Raw genomic sequence first — 21,328 nt, 5'->3', positions numbered from 1 at the left:
CTCTGCTTGTGAGTCTGAGCCCTGCATCGGGCTGTGCCGACAGCTCAGAGCCTGGAGCCTGCTTCAGATTCTGTGTCTCCCTCTCTTTCTGCCCCTCCCCCATTCAGGCTCTCTCAAAAATAAATAAATATTAATTTTTTTTAATTTTAAAACAAGAAAGTATATGCTATGGCTGAGACTTTGGCACAGATTAGGCCTTGCTCAGTAACAGCAGTGAGACGCCAGCGGCTGACTAAGGACTGCTGTGGCTGCACATACTGCAATGCTCAAATTCTCCTGGACAGAATGGGTGGGTTGCCCTCAATTTGGAGGGAAGACTTCAACCACATTTATCTTCCTGAGCCTCAGTTTTCTCATTCATAAAAATAAGTCACATTGAAGATTTCTAAGGACAATTTCAGTTCAGAACATCCAATTGTAAAGCTTCTCTTTTTGGTTCAAATGTTTTTAGATGCAATGTTTCCAAACTTATGTGGAAGCAATTTATATTCCCAAATATTTTAATAACTACTAAAATACAAATTTCCAAAGTGCTTATGGAAGAAATGATATGGTGCCTTAGATTTGCTATAATCCAAGGGGGGCAACGTGGGACACAATGTGAAGGATCATAACTAAAACAAGACTTGGTCATATGGTGGTAATTGTTGAATCTGGGCAGTGGGTACGTGGGAAGTCATTATTCCATTCTATTTTTGTGTATATTTGAAAGTTACCATAACTTTTAAATTTCTTTTTAAAAAAAGTAAAATTCCTTCCTCAAAACGTCCCCCTTCCCTAACAAAACTAATATTAAAATTCAACTTAGCCCTAAAGGAAAATCTTGCAAATTTAATGGCCTTACACCTCTATTTACTACAAAAAAAGTACTATCTATTGAATATGTAGTTTTAGAAGTTCTAAATCTCTGTCTCTCTCTGATGTAGATGAGAAAAACATCCATTTTCTTTTTAATAAGCAAGCGTCTTGAATACAGAGGACAGGTTTATTTTATCTATAATACCTAATCCTCAAACTCTTTAAAACTTGCCCTATCCTGGAGTAGACTGACAACCATAATCTCATTCTTCAGGAGCGGATAGTTGCTTTTGATACTTTTAAAACATGAAATAACTTTGCTGAATTATTTTTCAACTAACATATATTTTAATATGAATGGCTAATGTAACCCAAATCCATCTAGCATGACAGCTAAATTGCAAAACCAAAAGGAAGGTATTTCTGGCAAGAAACACCTTTTAAGTACTACGGATGTTTGAGAGGTAGAAAGAAGACAGTTGTGATTTCATTACTCAGTAATGAATGGGAACCTTCTAGGTAATAGTCATACGTGAAGATATTTTTTCCTATTAAAGTCATCGACGTATAAAAGCCATTTCTACTACAATCCGCGAAGGCAGCACACAAATCACGGGGATTTTGCAAACGGCATTTGCATTAGGAGAGCTTTACCATCTGAATTTCCAGGATTTCATGTCCAGTGTCTGTGCCATGTCAATGACTTAAATAGCGCATTAACAAATGAAGTTCAATCTCCCTTTTCTCAGTTTTTGGCCCACTCTCCATTTCTCCTATATCACCATTAACCACAACAAAGGACTTACACCTACCTAACCCATTCCCCCCACCTCCATTCTGGTAACCATCAGCTTATTCTCTACAGTTAAGAGTCCTTTTCTTGTTTTGCCTCTCTCTCCTTTTTTCCCCTTTACTCATTTGTTTTGTTTCTAAAATTCCACACATGAGTGAAGTCATATGGTATTTGTCTTTCTCTGTCTTATTTTTCTTAGCATAATAGTCTCTAGCTCCATCCAGGTTGCTGCAAATGGCAAGATTTCATTCTTTTTGATGGCTGAGTAGTACTGTAATATTCCATTGTGTGTATGTGTGGATACACATATGCTCTTTATCCTTCTTTATGCACTCATCAGTTGATGGACAATAGGGCTGTTCCTATAATTTGGTTATTGTAGATAACGCTGCTATAAACATTGGGGTGCATGTATCCCTTTGAATTAGTATTTTTGTAGTCTTTGGATAAATACCTCATAGTGCAATTGCTGTATCACAGGGTAGTTCTACTTTTAAGTTTTTGAGGAACCTCCATACGCTTTTCCAGAGTGGTCACACCAGTTTGCATTCCCACCAATAGTGCAAGAGGGTTCCCCTCTCTCCTTGCCAATACCTGCTTCTTGTGTTGTTGATTTTAGCCATCCTGACAGGTGTAAGATGATACCTCATTGTAGTTTTGATTTGTATTTCCCTGATGATGAGTTATGTTGAGCATATTTTCGTGTGTGTGTTGGCCATCTGTATGTCTTCTTTGGAAAAACGTTCATGTATTCTGCCCACTTTTTCATTGTATAGTTCATGTTTGGAGTGTTGAGTTCTATAAATTCTTTATATATTTTGGATACTAACCCTTTATCAGAGGAGTGTACTTGTTGTGATGAGTACCAGGTGGGGCATGGACATGTTGAATCAATATACTGTACACCTGAAACTAATATCGTACTGTATGTTAACTAACTGGAATTTAAATAAAAACTTCAAACAAACAAAAAAAGGACTTGCAAGTCTTTTTATAAATGAATTAATAACTGAAATTTTGTTTTGTGTCTAGCATGCCCTGAATGTTTCCCACATCTCATGTATCAGTTTTTAACTTTATATTTTTAGGTGATTGTTTAATATTTATCTGGCTCGATGGAGTGTAAACTCCAAGAAGTCAGAGACTGAGTCTGTTTTGTCTATCACTGTATTTCCTTACATCTGACATTTGGTAAGCACAAAATTCCTATTTGATAATTCATTACATGAAAGAATGACTTGAAAAAGTTTATATTTATCATGAGGTCTAATTTCATCATTTTTGAAAATTACTCAATCTTTCTAGCTTTATTCTAAAATGTATACCTTCCAATCCTTAAAAATTTAACAATGGTATCAAATAAGGGGTTGATATCCAAAATATACAAAGAACTGATACAACTCAAAAACAGAAAAACAATTTGATTACAAAATGGACAGAAGAATAGACATTTTTCCAAAAAATATTCAAATGGCTAACATGTATATGAAAAGATGGTCAATATCACTAATCATCAGGAAAATTCAAATCAAGACCAATGAGATATCACCTCATACGAGTAAGAATGGCTATCATCAAGAAAACAAGAGATTAAGTGTTGATGAGCATATGGAGAAAAGGGAGCCCTTGTGCACCACTGGTGTTTAAGCTGGTAGCACCACAACGGCAAACGGCATGGAGATTCCTCAAAAAATTAAAAATAGAACTACCGTATGATCCAGCAACTCCACTTCTGAGTATGTATCCAAAGGAAATGAAAACAGGATACTGAAGAGATATATGCACTTCCATGTTTATTGCAGCATTATTCATAGTAGCCAAGATATGGAAACAATCTAAGTGCCCAGCAGCATTTCAACGGGTAAGGAAGCTGTGAAAGCCGTAAGAAGGAAATCCTTCCGTTTGGAACAACATGGATAGACCTTGAGAAAATTATGCCAAGTGACATAAGTCAGACAAAGATAAATACTTTCTGAGATCCTGTATATGTGGAAACTAAAAAAAAGCTAAAGTTATAAAAACAGAAAGTAAAATGGTAGTTACCAAGGGCTTGGAGTTCAGGGGTAGGAACAGAAGAGATGTTTAAGGATACAAATTTGCAACTAGTATGTAAATAAGACATAAAGATGTAAGGTATAGTGACTATAGGTGACAATATTGTATTATAGACACTAAAATTATGAATACACTAGATCTCAATTATTCTCATTACAAAAAAGAAATATATAATTACACAACGTGATGGAGGTGCACTGTTGCATATTGCATGTATTATATATCTATTGCATAGTGCGATATATAAAAATATTAAATCAACATACGGTACACCTTAAATTTAAAAACGTTTAACAACGGTAACATTTCAAAGATGTTTTCGCCAGAAGAGACAAATATTCATAAGATATATAGAAGTTTTCCTCTTCAGCATTTTGTTACTCTTAAAAAAAGTATCTATTTCTAGGGATTTCAGCTAGTATGTTATTTTCAACCAAGTCAAATTTTACTTGAGGTGGCCATCCCAGATTTAGGTGCCATTACTTCCTGACACAAGATTGAGTTTTCCTTCTGTGAAAAATTTTAACTAAGCACATGTTTCTCATGCAGTGTGAGATTTGTCACACTGTTCCAAGGATTCATGATACGACACGGAAATATAAAACTGGGCCTGTTCCAACAGCAAGAATCGAAAGGCTAATTTCTCTTCCCTCTGCTTGATGTGATAGCATCATAAGGTTGTCAGCAAGAGACATCTATTTTCTGTTACTCTCTGAAAGAAAAGAGAGCACACCCAATTACTAATTTTCAAAAAGCGCTTTTTAAAAGGTAACACTGCAATTTATCTGACTCTCAAGATGGGATTAAAAAAAAAAAAAAAAAAAAAACGGCCAGAGACATCAGTCCAGTATTTCATTTCACCCAAAGATTACTAGCTTCTGATGCACAGAATTTGTCAGATATCATTCATTATACTTCGCAATCAGAGAGAAAGTAATACATTTAAGGGCAAGAAAGAAACTAAAAATTCAAAACTCTGAGGCCTACAGTACTTTATTCATGCCTCAGTTTCTTTATCAGTGAAACAGAAGAGATTATTTTTATTGTTACTTAGACTTTGGTGAGCATTTGCTGTTATTCATAAAATATATGCATAAAATATTTGGTATGTGATAGCCCAGTACAATGTCATAATTTAATAATTTCTTCTTACCAAGTCATTGTTATGGATGAATATTAAATTCAAGATAAAGAAATGAACACATTTTCACATACATGTATTCTTTGCAATATAAAACCAAAACATAAAAAAAGCAAGATAACAGCTTAAAAGCAAGTTCATGTGCAATAATGTAACCTATATTTTAAAAATAATATGATGCTCTTCCTGAGGCGGCCACAAAGAAGCAGTGCAGACAAACAACCCAAAAGAAGGGGGAAAAAAGCTGTTGCTTACTTGCAGTTGAAGAAAGTAAGGAACGCTTGGCCTCAAATGCTGCTGGTGTTTCTTGCTGATTTTTTGTCTCATGGATCTTTTCCTCCTCTTGGCTGGGTGTTGCTGACATACCCATTGGGTTTTCTCTGCCAACTGAAATTAAGATTTTAAAAGATGCCATCCTCTCAAAATCACTTGTTTTTTCTCAGAAAACTCACCATATGTTCAGCTATGCAAGTTTAAGTTTTGCTATTGTCTCCATTTCAATGCCTAGTCAAATCTTTTCACTCTGCATTACATACTTACCAGAAAATGACTTTTTATTCTTAGCAGCAGGCTGTGCATGAATGGTATTCGTATAAAATTTATTCACTGATTTGTAAATCCAAGCAATAATTTAACACCACAGTATGAATCAAATAACTTATTCAAGATGTTTTTCTTATGGATTCTAAACAGAAACTCCTTTGACAATTTGGTACTTTGCCTTCCTCAGAAGGGGAAACTGACTAAAACATGATTCAAATAATACTTCATGTTACCTTACTAAAATATGAAAATCATAGAAATATATCAAATAAATATAAATGTTTATATGTACACACATATATATAAATATATGCACACACACATATAAATGAAGAAAACATTAGCTATTTTTCTGCCTTTTATTTAGAAGCAAGTGTTCTGGTATTTTGTTCAGGAATAGGTATCTCTAGTCTACCTGAATAATAACTCCAATTTTATAGCATATGTTCCTAAGTGCTATTTGTGTTTAGGATTTCAAAGTTTGAGTTGTTTGTGTTTCATTTTTAGGCATCAGCCATAGATGAGACCTCATCAGCAACAAAAAATTATACAGATGTCTGATTCTACACATTAATAAATAATAGCAGCTACTTCTTAATACCACAATTACAGCCAACAATTTAAGATGACCCGTAAAACATATGTTAGCATGAGAAGGCGTAATGCTCTCATAAGTATGGTTAACAGAAATCAGCAACACTAAAACACATGGAGTCATGGCACTGACTACACAACACTGGTATCTGAAGAACTGCCCATGATTATATTGTCATAAATAACCTTATAATTATTTGATATCATATGATGTAATTTCAGGCAATAATCATCTTTTAAACACCAAACTCTGTAAAACATAAGGTTTTCCATATGGTTTATTTACAATGCAATGCTTAGACACTGGAGATTGATGCTAATAAAGGAACTTTAAAATATTAAAAAGAAGATCAGAAATAACTAGAAATATGTCCACTGAGAGTAAATGTACACTTACAGAAAAGAAATAAAAAAGATTCCTAAATATAATATACATGGCATCCATTTTCTTATGGTCCATTAAGGGACCCATAATTAAGGGACTACATTATTTACAAATAATGTAGAAATCCAAGATTTACAAAGAGAAAATAAACTCTCTCCCAGTCACTGCCATAAGCATAAGAATAAATCCATGCATAACACGCGGTTTTGACATGGATGAGGTCACAGCCCAGGAGGAGAACACATGAACAATGACCTCTGCTACATATTGCTGAGTGCTGTAATGTACAACGCATGCACAGGTGCCTCGCACAGAAAGGGCTGTACAACAGTGAGCCTAAGCAGACTCTGAAACAGGAATAAGCATTTCTTGCCTCTATTCTCCCACACTGGCTTTTCAAGATTCTACCTCATCCTCAAAACGAATGTCAAATTTTTATAAACACAACAGTTGTCTTAATAGTAGGAAACCCAGGATCTAGACGACATTTTCCGGATAGGTCATCTAGGATGGTCCTGTCCTTCTGTACAGAACACTGCCCATCTTGCCTTGGAGCCACGTGGGTCACAGCTGGAGGTCCAAAACCCAGGTACCAAACAGCCATCCAGTGGATTCACAGCCTACTCTGAATTGCGGTAACTCTTACCGGTGTGCTCTCTCTGTCTCACGTTCACAATTTAAACAGGAGTGTGGAAATTTATCAAACATAAAATCAAACCTGTGATAAAGGTGAAAGAAACAGGACTGTCTAGCTGGAAATCGTACCAGAAGGTATGTATTATTGATAGCTGGGATTGACTGATTAATTTGCTTACTTCAGATAGCATCTCAGTATACCCAACAGTTCGGTAGCATCAAGATCAACCAGACAGAAAGGCTCTAACTACAAAAAGTGAACTAGTAAAAATATTTTGGTTCACTGAATACCAGCTATTTAAAAAAGGCAAAATAGGGGTACCTGGGTGGCTCAGCCGGTTAAGTGTCCTACTTCAGCTCAGGTCACAACCTCGCGGTTCATGAGTTCCAGCCCCGCATCGGCCTCTGTGCTGACAGCTCAGAGTCCAGAGCCTGTTTGGATTCCGTGTCTCCCTCTCCCTCTCTCTCTCCGCCTTTCCCCAGCTCACGGTCTGTCTCTCTCTTTCTCTCTCTCAAAAATAAATAAACCTTAAAATTTGTTTAAAAAAATAAATAAAACAAAAAAGGCAAAATACGCTAAAACACAATAGCAATGTGTCATGCTGTTATGGCATATATATTTAAATCTATAAAATATATTTTATTATATGAAATATGTTTTTGCCATATTCTTCTACATAAGATCATAATGTACACATTCAGAATCTGATGATCAGGTATATGACAGTATTCACTTGTATTCTGAAACTTGGATGATCTTAGAAAATTAGTATGAAGTGAAAATGAATTTTCCAAACATACTCTAATAAAAACTTCCATAAGACTTGAACCTGAAGGAGATTCCTCATGTTATAATAAAAAATTAACATCTGAACCATATCTTCAGTCCTGAATTTTTTTTTCAAGTTACTGATACCCAAGCCTCATGGTTTGAATACAGAAGGTGGCTAATACCATTAAACCAGACTGGAATTTGAGTAAGAAGTGGCAAACTTTAGGCATAATTTAAGTCTCAGTTATGATACTTATAAAACTGGAATATACCCAGTTCACTGTTACTTAAGTGTTCTAAAAAAGAAACAGTGTACTAAGGTTAATGGAGGGGTGCCTGGGTGGCTCAGTCGGCTGAGTATCTGAGTCTTGATTTCAGCACAGGTCATGTGGGGGGCCGGGCCCCGGTGCCAGGCTGAGACCGGGTTGAGCAATGTTCCCCGTTGACTCAAGCCAACCCGGTGGTTCCCCCTCCCATTCCCCCACTCTCGAGGGCATACGAAAGCCTTGTCAAGGCTGAGAAAGTTAATTCCTGAAGCCTGTGGTCTGCAGGTGTTGGCAGTAATGTTACCTCCCTTTTTCTACCCCGAGTCAGATAGAAACAAACATGGGAATTGTGTTTTGCTAGCAATCTTATCAACAAGGTCTTGTGACCCGTCTAGAAAATGCAAGAAACACAGAACTAAATGTTTTGGTGGGCAGTGATTATGTGAAACCTGTTTATTCTTAGAATGACCTAACCCATAAGAGTCTGGTTATAAAAGATTGTGTACAGCAACAATAAAGCCGTCACTTGGGCCATCAGCCCAGGGGACCCTCCTGTTCCCAAACTTTCTCTTCTCTTCTCTTTTCTTGCATTCCCCTACCCTCAGGACCCTGACCTCGGTGTTTGTCGCGCCGGCCTTAACAGGTCATGACCCCTGTGTTGTTGGATCAAGCTGATCCCACGCTGAGCATGGAGCCTGCTTAAGATTCTCTCTCTTTCTCCCTCTGCCCCTGTCCCCCACTGGCATGCTCAAGAAAGAAAGAAAGAAAGAAAGAAAAGAAAGAAAGAAAGAAAGAAAGAAAGAAAGAAAGAAAGAAAGAAAGAAAAGAAAGGAAGGAAGGAAGGAAGAAAGGAAGGAAGAAAGAAAGAAAGAAAGAAAGAAAGAAAGAAAGGAAGAAAGGAAGGAAGAAAGAAAGGAAGAAAGAAAGGAAGAAAGGAAGGAAGAAAGAAAGGAAGAAAGAAAGGAAGAAAGAAAGGAAGAAAGAAAGAAAGAAAGAAAGAAGGAAAGAAGGAAGGAAGGAAGGAAGGAAAGAAAGAAAGAAAGAAAGGAAGGAAGGAAGGAAGGAAGAAAGAAGGAAGGAAGGAAGGAAGGAAGGAGAGAAAGAAAGAGAGAAAGAAAAAGAAAAGAAAAGAAAAAGAAAAGAAAAGAAAAGAAAAAAGAAAAGAGAAAAGAAAAGAAAAGAAAAGAAAAGAAAAGAAAAGAAAAGAAAAGAAAAGTTAGCTAATAGAAAGTCACAAGTTATACTGATCCAACATTCCCTAAGAAACTCCAAGAACACTGTGTTGTTATTATATGGAATTATAAGCGTGGGGTTTATTGTCTGGAACAATGGGATTGAAAACACTTCCAAATAATCCATTGAGAACCTTCTCCACGGGCTCAGTGTAATAACTGACTATGTAAGCATATGAAATCAAATCTCTTCACACTTTCTCCTATGTATAGAGTTCATAGTAACTGTGAATGTAAATTCATGATCAAGAGAATAAATATGTTTTGCTGCACAAGCCAACTATTTCAACTAAATGGCAGTAGAAACAATGACTTTTTATTATAAATCCTCAAGACACCATTAATTAAACCAAATTCTAACCAAATTGTAGACAAAGAAACCAAGTTACAGAGAAGTTATATGATTTGTCCTAAGTGATTACACGAGGGAATGAGAAGATAACTCCCCAAGAATCCATCAACTCTAAGTTATAAAAAATACACCATGATGAATCAGATCAGAAACTAATGAAACTGAAAACAGGACATCAATAGAGAAAATCAATGTACCAAACTCTGATTCTTTGAAATGATCAATAAAATTAGTAAGTCTCTTGTCAGACTAAGAAAAAAAAAAGATGAAAGAACACAAATTATAACATTAGAAATGAAACAGATGACATCACTACAGATCCTATGGACATTAAAAGGTTATAAAGGAATACTATCAGCAATTCTATGATCTCAAGTTTGATAACCTAGATGAAATGGACTAATTCCTGGAAATCTGACAATTTGCCAAAACTCACACAAGAAGAAATAGAAAAAATGGATGGTCTTAAATCTATTAAAGAGACTAAATCAATATTTAATAGTCTTCTAAAATAGAAAACACCTGGCTCAAACAAATTCGCTGGTGAATTTTACACCAAAAAATTTAAAGGAGAAATTACACCAATTCTCTACAATCTCTTACGGTGGATAGAAAAAAAAGGAAATATTTCCTAACTCATTCTATGAGGTCAGGATTGCCCTAATACCAAAAACCAGACAAAGATATCACAAGACAAAACTACAGACCAATACTTCTGATGAACGTAGATGCAAAAATCCTCAACAAAATATTAGCAAATTGAATCCAACAATTTATAAAAAAAGATTAATAGAACAAGTCCAAGTGGGATCTATCCCAGGTATGCAAGACTGGTTCAACATTCAAAAATCAACTAATGTGAAAGACAGATACCATGTTTTCACTCTTATGTGGATCCTGAGAAACTTAACAGAAGACCATGGGGGAGGGGAAGGGAAAAACAAGAAGTTAGAGAGGCAGAGAGCTAAAGCATAAGAGACTCTTAAAAACTGAGAACAAACTGAGGGTTGATGGGGGGTGGGAGGGAGGTGAGGGTGGATGATGGGTATTAAGGAGGGCACCTTTTGGGATGAGCACTGGGTGTTGTATGGAAACCAATTTGACAATAAATTTCATATTAAAAAAAAGCTCCATTAATACCTATAAAAGCTGCAACTACATTTTATGGAACTATATGAATAATTGTGGAAACCTTAAAAAAAAGAAACAAAAATCAACTAATGTAAGGATTTGTAGGTCATTGAAAATATTCTTTAGATATTATATTGATGGATATATGTCATTATACATTTGTCCAAACCCAGAGAATGTACAATACCAAGAGGGAACCAAAATGTTAACTATGAACTCTAAGTAATTATGATGTGTTAATGTAGGTTCATCAATTGTAATAAACATACCATCTGGTGGAGAATGTTGATGGGGGAGGCTATGCATGTGGTAGGCAGGAAGTATATGGAAAATCTCTATACTTTACCCACAATTTTTCTGTAAACCTTAAACCGTTCTTAAAGAAAAACTGTTAAGAAAATATGGCTGAAAACAATTCACCATGAGAAGCTCTTCCTTTCTTTATAATCATAACCACAGGGGCGCCTCGGTGGCTCAGCCAGTTAAGTGCCAACTTCAGCTCAGACCATCATCTCACGGTTCATGGGTTCGAGCCCCACGTTGGGCTCTGTGCTGACAGCTCAGAGCCTAGAGCCTGCTTCGGATCCTGTGTCTCCCTCTTCTCTGTCCCTCCCCTGCTTGTGCTCTATCTCTCTCTCTCTCTCCTTCAAAAATAAAATAAACATTAAAAAAAATAATCATCATCATAACCACAAACACTTGTTTAGTGCTTACTGAGTACCAGGCACGATGATAAGCATCCTACAGACGTTAACTCATGTAATCCACACACCAACACTGTGAGGCACTCCTCATCCTTATTTTACAGAGAATGGACGTTCGGTACAAGTGCTATGAGAGCACACAGCTAGCAAGAGGCCGAACCGGGATGTGAACAACTGGTAGTGCATCTCAGAGCCTGTGAGCCTCCCTACCCTGCTTTACTTTCAAACCTCTAGCCGTTTGGTAGGTGAACCCAGTCAACAAGAGTGTCATCGTAGGGCAGAGCAATGACCTCCATATGATTGTGAGCCCTGCCAGACCAACCAGTATATAAATATACGTCCTTCAAGCACACGGGCTTCTAAGGAGGCCAGGGCCCGGCATTCAGGGGTACATGCCTGGGGACAACAGGTACCTTCCCCACAGGAAGGTCTTCACATAAGTCTCCTGAAATGTAACCTTACTATGATCTTCCTAAAATGATCTCTTCCCCCGTACAAGTCCCTGATTGCTAGGAGTACCAGAAAATTTCAACTCTACCTTCTATGAAGAAACGTTAATGTTTAAAAAAAAAAAAAGGCATGGAGCTGGGCTTCTCTATATCTGTACTGAAATACAAACAAGACTCAACAGTTTTAAGGGGGTATTTGTTGTTATGCTTGGTATACAGCAGGCTCAATCTATCATATATGGGATATATGAATCCCAGATTCTATGAAATATATATATTCTAGTTAGAATATATTACTTTTAAGTAAACATTCTGCTGCTCACCACAAAACTCTAAGGAGCACCTGGGTGTCTCAGTCGGTAAAGCGTCCAGACTTTAGCTCAGGTCATCACCTCGTGGTTTGTGAGTTTGAGCCTGGCCTTGGGCTCTGTGCTAATACCTTGGATAGCTATCGGATCCTGAAGCCTGCTTCAGATTATGTGTCCATCTGTCTCTCTCTCTCTCTCTCTGCCCCCTCCCCACCCTTGCTTGTTTTCTCTCTCAAAAATAAATATTTAAAAATTTTTAAAAACTCTCTAAGAGAGTTGCTTAACACTTTTTGAGTCATGGTTCCCTCTGAAAACCTAAAGGTCATGAATGAGCTTGTTCCCACCTTAAATGCACACTTATGTGTATTTGTCTACAAATTATTTACTCAAAATATGTTTACTCAATTTCAAAAGGTTCACAGACTCACACTAAAAGTTCTTACTGTAACTCAATGTTTTTATTCTTATTTACATATGACAAAACAGAGGTTAAGCCAGATGAAAAGATATATAGGGCAATGTCTGGGAGGGCCCAGAGTGCAGGAGCTTCTGTCCCCACTGAGTGGGGTGCCTCAACCTCCCAGTACATATATGTGTTCATTAACCTGTAAAGCTCCCCAAACCCCATACTATTGGGATTTTAAGGAGGCTTTCTCATATAGGCATGATCAATTATTAACTCCATTTCTAGCTCCTCTCCTGTCTCTGAAGAATGGGGAAATGAAGTTAAAAACACCAAAGATTCTAATCCTGACAGGCTCTTTCTGGTGGCCAGCTCCCACCCAGGAGCCATCCAGGGACCCACCCAGAGTTGCCTCATTAGAACAAAAGACACTCTTAGTGCTCTCAGGACTTCAGAATTTACAAGGGTTCTAGGAGTTCTGTGCAGGAACCAGAGTGGGGGGGGGGGGGCGGGGAATGGCAGAGACCAATATATTTTCTATTATCTCACACTGTTCTCTAAATTTTTTGTTATACCTTTGTTCATCTGATATGGCAGCAAATTCAGTACCACCCAGAAAAGTAAGGGAAAATGTGGGTAAAAGTAAAGACAAATAGCCCACAAAACAGATTTTTCAATGGTACATACGAGTATAGCAAACATGAGCCTTTGTACAGCAGCCATTCTTTGTGCTTTCTTTTGTTAAAATGTGCATAGTCTAATGATTAATTAGAGTCCAAACAAATCCTGCAAAGGAACTGTTGCAATGAATTCTGCAGCTACATTTTTCATTATAGTCCTGGGTGGGGAAAATACAAACTTGACGTGGAAGCCAAAAGGCAAATGGTACACACATGGATTTCTTCAACACTGTGGTTCTTGTCTTATGAAAACGAGTAAGTATTACTAGAAAGGCATTTTGAATAAATGTTAGTGCTTCCATACCTTTCCTCAGAATTCCTAGGATTCATAATGCTTCAATAAAATTTCCAAAGCAATATAACCAGCATTAACACAGGAAGTTGCCTCAGTATATTCAGAAATAATATCATGGTCGGCTTCTGGGAAGATGGCGGCATAGGAAGACTCTGGGCTCACCGTGTCCTGCGGATCACTTAGATTCCACCCACACCTGCCTAAATAACCCAGAAAATCGCCAGGAGACTAGCAGAATGGATTCTCAGGAGCCAAGCGTAGACAAAAGGCCCACAGAAGAGGGGCCCCTCCTGAAGCGGATCTCTGAAGGAAAAGCGAGCTGAGCCTGCCCCTCCCACCCCTGTGCACCCTGCCGATCCACCCCAGCTAATACGCCAGATCCCCAGCACCACAAGCCTGGCAGTGTGCAAGTAGCCCAGACGGGCCACACCACCCCACAGTGAATCCCGCCCCTAGGAGAGGGGAAGAGAAGGTACACACCAGTCTGACTGTGGCCCCAGCGGTGGGCCTGGGACAGACATCAGGTCTGACTGCGGCCCCGCCCACCAATGCGAGTTATTCAAGACAGCACAGGGGAAGTGCCCCGCAGTCCTGCACCACTCCAGGGACTATCCAAAATGACCAAAGGAAGAATTCCCCTCAAAAGAATCTCCAGGAAATAATGACAGCTAATGAACTGATCAAAAAGGATTTAAACAATATAACAGAAAGTGAATTTAGAATAATAGTCATAAAATTAATCTCTGGGCTTGAAAACAGTATAAAGGACAGCAGAGAACCTATTGTTACAGAGATCAAGAGACTAAGGAACAGCCAGGAGGAGCTAAAAAAGGCTATTAATGAGCTGCAAAATAAAATGGAGATGACCATGGCTCGGATTGAAGGGGCAGAGGAGAGAATAGGTGAACTAGAAGATAAAATTATGGAAAAAGAAGAAGCTGAGAATAAGAGAGATAAAAAAATCCAGGAGTATGAGGAGAAAATTAGAGAACTAAGTGATGCACTAAAGAGAAATAACCTACACATAATTGGTATTCCAGACGAGGAAGAGAGAGGGAAAGGTGCTGCAGGTGTACTTGAAGAAATTATAGCTGAGAACTTCCCTGATCTGGGGAAGGAAAAAGGCATCGAAATCCAAGAGGCACAGAGAACTCCCTTCAGACATAACTTGAATTGATCTTCTGCACGACATATCATAGTGAAACTGGCAAAATACAAGGATAAAGAGAAAATTCTGAAAGCAGCGAGGGATAAACGTGCTCTAACACATAAAGGGAGACCAATAAGACTAGTGACGGATCTCTCTACTGAAACTTGGCAGGCCAGAAAGGAATGGCAGGAAATCTTCAATGTGATGAATAGAAAAAATACGCAGCTGAGAATCCTCTATCCAGCAAATCTGTCATTTAGAATAGAAGGAGAGATAAAGGTCTTCCCAAACAAACAAAAACTGAAGGAATTTGTCACCACGAAACCAGCCCTACAAGAGATCCTAAGGGGGATCCTGTGAGACAAAGTACCAGAGACATCACTACAAGCATAAAACATACAGACATCACAATGACTCTAAACCCATATCTTTCTATAATAACACTGAATGTAAATGGATTAAATGCGCCAACTAAAAGACATAGGGTATCAGAATGGATAAAAAAACAAGACCCATCTATTTGCTGTCTACAAGAGACTCATTTGAGACCTGAAGACACTTTCAGATTGAAAGTGAGGGGATAGAGAACTATTTATCATGCCACTGGAAGTCAAAAGAAAGCTGGAGTAGCCATACTTATATCAGACAAACTAGACTTTAAATTAAAGGCTGTAACAAGAGATAAAGAAGGGCATTATATAATAATTACAGGGTCTATCCATCAAGAAGAACTAACAATTATAAATGTCTATGCGCCGAATACGGGAGCCCCCCAAAATATAAAACAATTACTCACAAACATAAGCAACCTTATTGACAAGAATGTGGTAATTGCAGGTGACTTTAATACCCCACTTACAACAATGGATAGATCATCTAGACACATGGTCAATAAAGAAACAAGGGCCCTGAATGATACATTGGATCAGATGGACTTGACAGATATATTTAGAACTCTGCATCCCAAAGCAACAGAATATACTTTCTTCTCGAGTGCACATGGAACATTCTCCAAGATAGATCACATACTGGGTCACAAAACAGCCCTTCATAAGTATACAAGAATTGAGATCATACCATGCATACTTTCAGACCACAATGCTATGAAGCTTGAAATCAACCACAGGAAAAAGTCTGGAAAAACTCCAAAAGCATGGAGGTTAAAGAACACCCTACTAGGGGCGCCTGGGTGGCGCAGTCGGTTAAGCGTCCGACTTCAGCCAAGTCACGATCTCGCGGTCCGTGAGTTCGAGCCCCGCGTCAGGCTCTGGGCTGATGGCTCGGAGCCTGGAGCCTGTTTCCGATTCTGTGTCTCCCTCTCTCTCTGCCCCTCCCCCGTTCATGCTCTGTCTCTCTCTCTGTCCCAAAAATAAATTAAAAAAAAAAAGTTGAAAAAAAAAAAAAAGAAGAACACCCTACTAAAGAATGAATGGGTCAACCAGGCAATTAGAGAAGAAATTAAAAAATATATAGAAACAAACAAAAATGAAAATACAACAATCCAAAAGCTTTGGGATGCAGTGAAGGCAGTCCTGAGAGGAAAATACATTGCAATCCAGGCCTATCTCAAGAAACAAGAAAAATCCCAAATACAAAATCTAACAGCACACCTAAAGGAAATAGAAGCAGAGCAGAAAAGACACCCCAAACCCAGCAGAAGAGGAGAAATAATAAAGATCAGAGCAGAAATAAACAATATAGAATCTAAAAAAACTGTAGAGTAGATCAATGAAACCAAGAGTCGGTCTTTTGAAAAAACAAACAAAATTGATAAACCTCTAGCCAGGCTTCTCAAAAAGAAAAGGGAGATGACCCAAATAGATAAAATCATGAATGAAAATGGGATTATTACAACCAATCCCTCAGAGATACAAACAATTATCAAGGAATACTATGAAAAATTATATGCCAACAAATTGGACAACCTGGAAGAAATGGACAAATTCCTAAACACCCACACACTTCCAAAACTCAAACTGGAGGAAATAGAAAGCTTGAACAGACCCATAACCAGCGAAGAAATGGAATCAGTTATCAACAATCTCCCAACAAATAAGAGTCCAGGACCAGATGTCTTCCCTGGGGAATTCTACCAGACATTTAAAGCAGAGATAATACCTATCCTTCTCAAGCTATTCCAAAAAATAGAATGGGAAGGAAAACTTCCAGACTCATTCTATGAAGCCAGTATTACTTTGATTCCTAAACCAGACAGAGACCCATTAAAAAAAGAGAACTACAGGCCAATATCCCTGATGAATATGGATGCCAAAATTCTCAATAAGATACTAGCAAATTGAATTCAACAGCTTATAAAAAAAACTATTCACCATGATCAAGTGGGATTCATTCCTGGGATGCAGGGCTGGTTCAACATTTGCAAATCAATCAACATGATACATCACATTAATAAAAGAAAAGATAAGAACCATACGATCCTGTCAATCGATGCAGAAAAAGCATTTGACAAAATTCAGCATCCTTTCTTAATAAAAACCCTCGAGAAAGTCGGAATAGAAGGAACATACTTAAACATCATAAAAGCCATTTATGAAAAGCCTACAGCTAATATCATCCTCAATGGGGAAAAACTGAGAGCTTTCCCCCTGATATCAGGAACACGACAGGGATGTCCACTCTCGCCGCTGTTGTTTAACATAGTGTTGGAAGTGCCAGCATCAGCAATCAGACAACAAAAGGAAATCAAAGGCATCAAAATTGGCAAAGATGAAGTCAAGCTTCCACTTTTTGCAGATGACATGATATTATACATGGAAAAGCCGACAGACTCCACCAAAAGTCTGCTAGAACTGATACATGAATTCAGCAAAGTTGCAGGATACAAAATCAATGTACAGAAATCAGTTGCATTCTTATACACTAATAATGAAGCAACAGAAAGACTAATAAAGAAACTAATCCCATTCACAGAAATAATATCATTAGGGTTAGCATTTCTGGGAATAGTCTACTTCTATACAAATGTTGACAATTTATGATACTGGTGATGAGATTCCCTGGATCAATGAGAATTTCTTGGTCAATCTGGGCATCTACAACAGTGGGGAGAGAGAACTACTTAGGCAAACTTTCAGTATCAACTTTTTCCCAGATTCTGTGAATACTAACAGGTAACACACAGAATATAGAACACACTACCTCAGGATAACGTGAACCCTGAAGATTTTAGCCAAGGCCACAAAGGGTCAGCTAACTTGTAGTAATGTTCTAAGGATTCCTGCTTGAAGGCCATATCAACACGCGTCTTCATACATATTAATGCCACTTCCGACAAAATGGGTTCTCTGCCTTTAATTCTATTAATTGCTTCTTCCTACTGAATCTCTGAGAGAGAGAATCTTACCCCTCACTTGTCCATGTCTCTATCCTGGCTCTTGAATTCTCATACAATGACAAGATACATAATGAGCGATACATAATGTACTGGGCTATAACATCACATCAATGCAAAGTGGTATTACAGTCACTTTTACAGGTTGAAAATAATCAGTGGGAAGGTATGAGGCTAAGAATTTTAAGTTTCCGGGGCTCCTGGGTGGCTCAGTCAGTTAAGGTCCGACTTCAGCTCAGGTCATGATCTCACAGTTCGTGGGTTCGAGCCTCGCGTCAGGCTCTGCGCTGACAGCTCAGAGCCTGAAGCCTGCTTCCATTCTGTGTCTCCCTCTCTCTCAATCTGCCCCTCCCCTGCTCACATTCTGTCTCCCTCTCTCTGTCAGAAATAAATAAACATTAAAAAAAATTTAGAAAAAAAAAAGAATTTTAAGTTTCCTTTTAATTTGAAAATCCAGAATCCTTTGGAATAAGCCCTTCAGGGGTAGCAATCTTGATAGAGCTGAAGTCGATAACTTTACACTATGTTTGAAAATCCTCCATTCATTGTTTTTAAGTGGAAGAGGTACTTGCAATAAAAGTCTAGCATTCACTTAGAACTTCCGTAATCTAGTCAATGGACAAAATTCCATGATTTTCCCCACAGGTTAATCCAGATAGGAACAGCTTGTTGATCACAGGAATTTGCATCTAGTAAGAATGACTTGTAAGATCTCAGGCTGGTAAGTGACAGCCCAAAGTAGGGCAAGAGGAACCCTTCGGTATATCCAGGATAGACAGGAGCCCGTAGGCAATACCCCACAGGGTTAAGGAGAGCCAAACAGGCTTCTGAGACTGCTAGAGTCACCATGGGGCATTCAGATTTAAAAGAAGTCTATCATCACTGAAATTGAATGCACAATTCCACTTCTGGTAATTTATGCTAAGAAAAAATTTCAGATCAGTGCAAAAATAGGTATGTACATGAATGATCATCCCAACATTGTTTATAAGAACAAAAAATTAAACCACAAAATATCCAACATTAAAGGACTGGTTAAATAATTTGTAGTAAAGGCATTAATAAAAATCACTTGAAAATATGGTATAAATCTGAGTATTGATGAAAACGATATCTTTAAGTAAAAAAGCAGAAAAAATTGTTATATATATACAGAAGTCTATATATATATATATATATATAAAATATATATATATAGACAGAAGCCCTATATCTTGCTAAAAATATACTTTCAGTATATTTAGAGAAAGTAAATATATCCAACACACACTTTCACAGAAAAAAATCATGAAAAAATATACATAAAAATGTAAATAGTTTTTATCTCAGATAGATTTCTACATGAGTATATTTTCAAAATTTTCCACAATTACATGCATTATCCATATAATAAAAATAATAAAGGGGAAAAAGAAATTATATAAACAGATTACCGACGTCTATCAACCAGGTTAATCAGTGTAGCATCAGAAGAATCAGTGTCAGCCCTACTGGCTATAAGCTCTTAAAGTTCATTTACAATCAATGCGTTTTCAAACACATTATCACATATAAAAGTGAAGTTTCAAAAGACCACAAGAAATAATATATCTATTTTCCAAAGTGAGACTAAACTATATAACCCATGTTTCTCAGTGTGTGGCATAAAATAACCGACTACAAATGTTAGGTACTATTACTGAAACAAGGACTTTCATGTGCATTTACTTGCTTGACCCCACCAGCTTCACTGGGGAGACAGGGAAGGTATTACTGTTGTCCCAGTTACACAGACACAGCTGCCTAAAGTTAGTCGACTTACCTAAGAGCATACAGCTGGTAAACAGAGAGAAGAAATCATCCGTGCTCTAGTAAGAGAACTACATTGTAATGCCTGCAAAAAAGAACGACTTCTTTTCTACCGGTACCAATATCTTAGGTTGAGAGACACGGCCTTTAATTCTCTCTCTCATGTGTTGCCACAAATTATTTGTGCTCGTTCTCATCTTTTTTCCAATTATTGCTACCTCTGCCCTCTCATCTCTTCCTCACTGTTCCCCCCTTTCTTCCTGTGCTCTTCCGGCATGGTCGGTGTCCCCTACTAGCTGTTTCACACTACTTTTTCTTCCACTCCACCCTGTACGTTCCTGCTTTCCCTCAAGTCATCTGTTTCCCTGCAGAGGGCCAGAGACAGATGGCAAACCCATTTTGTTGAGTAGGAGTGCCACTCTGTGCCAGTCTGTGGAAAAACAGAGGGTGGAGGGAGTGGCGATGAGGATGACAGTAAGTTAAGGTGTACTAGTCCAACAATTTGCAAAACTTGAAATATGGCAACTAAAGGCTGAGAAGGAATTGAGGCAGACAGCACAAAGAACAGGGCCAGATATATCATCATGTTAAGTCAAGCTCTTATTTAAACTATCTTCAACAGGATATTTTATACATATATATATAATATATACATATTTCACATATATATGTGAAATATATATAATATATACATATTTCACATATATATGTGAAATATATATATTTATATATATAAAGAAGATATATATAAAGAAGATTATATATATATAATCATAACACATATACGACACATATATGGTAATGTATCTTATAGGGAGATACACATGTAGACTTTGAGAAGCAAAGAGAAGTTAAATAAGAGTCAGACTGACTAAGAAAATCATCTAGATTAAGCCAACGTCCATGGGACTACATCAGGCAAAAATTAGACAGCAAACTAAATTTGCAGATAATTTAAGAACACAATGGAGTTACCTCACTGGCCTTTGTGTTCCAGCAAATACATTCTAAGCTTAAACTGTTTAAATAAAGTCCTCAGATCCCCACTTCAATTAGCTAGGGAATCTGAACTTAGATAGGAGAGAAACCAGTTTCAAAACATTCACATTTCTGTCCTATCCTTGTACTTTTTCCCCCAAATCCTATTTTTAATTCAAATCCCATTTGTAATGATCTTTTTTCTATCTCATTTTATACAGTGAGCATTAAAAATTAATAGCAATGAAACTGAGAATATTTCTAACAGATCCATTTCCTCACAGCGCATATGGAGATACCGTTAAATAACAAAATACACATACACACACACACACAAACACACACACGTGCAAATGTACAAACAAATTTTAAAACTACAAAGGAGCTTAATACAGCAAAAACTCTGTATCTAACATTAACTACCTGAAAATTTGGGTTAAGTGATCTTCATAATTTTTTTCACTGCTTCTAGAATAACAGCAACTTACAAAAAGGCTAATTAGCAGAGATCTGCTTAGTAAAA

The 21,328-nt window shown here is 37.5% G+C and overlaps 1 protein-coding gene across 1 annotated transcript in view; it reads right to left on the bottom strand.

Annotated features, from left to right (window-relative positions):
• Positions 1-3,381: 3,381 nt before the first annotated feature.
• LOC122210853 overlaps positions 3,382-21,328 on the bottom strand; it is a 53,664-nt gene continuing 35,717 nt past the window's right edge. Inside the window, exons 8-9 of the mRNA XM_042923783.1 lie at positions 5,043-5,174; positions 3,382-4,358 (exon numbers count right to left, since the gene is read on the bottom strand). Of these exons, the coding sequence (XP_042779717.1) occupies positions 4,342-4,358; positions 5,043-5,174 (149 nt within the window). The 3' untranslated portion in view covers positions 3,382-4,341. The remainder of the gene's footprint in view (positions 4,359-5,042; positions 5,175-21,328) is intronic.

This window comes from Panthera leo, chromosome F2, assembly GCF_018350215.1.
Source record: "Panthera leo isolate Ple1 chromosome F2, P.leo_Ple1_pat1.1, whole genome shotgun sequence".
Taxonomy (NCBI): Eukaryota; Metazoa; Chordata; class Mammalia; order Carnivora; family Felidae; genus Panthera; species Panthera leo.
The sequence above is the reverse complement of the archived record's forward strand: the minus strand, read 5'-3'. Positions and strand labels throughout refer to the sequence as shown.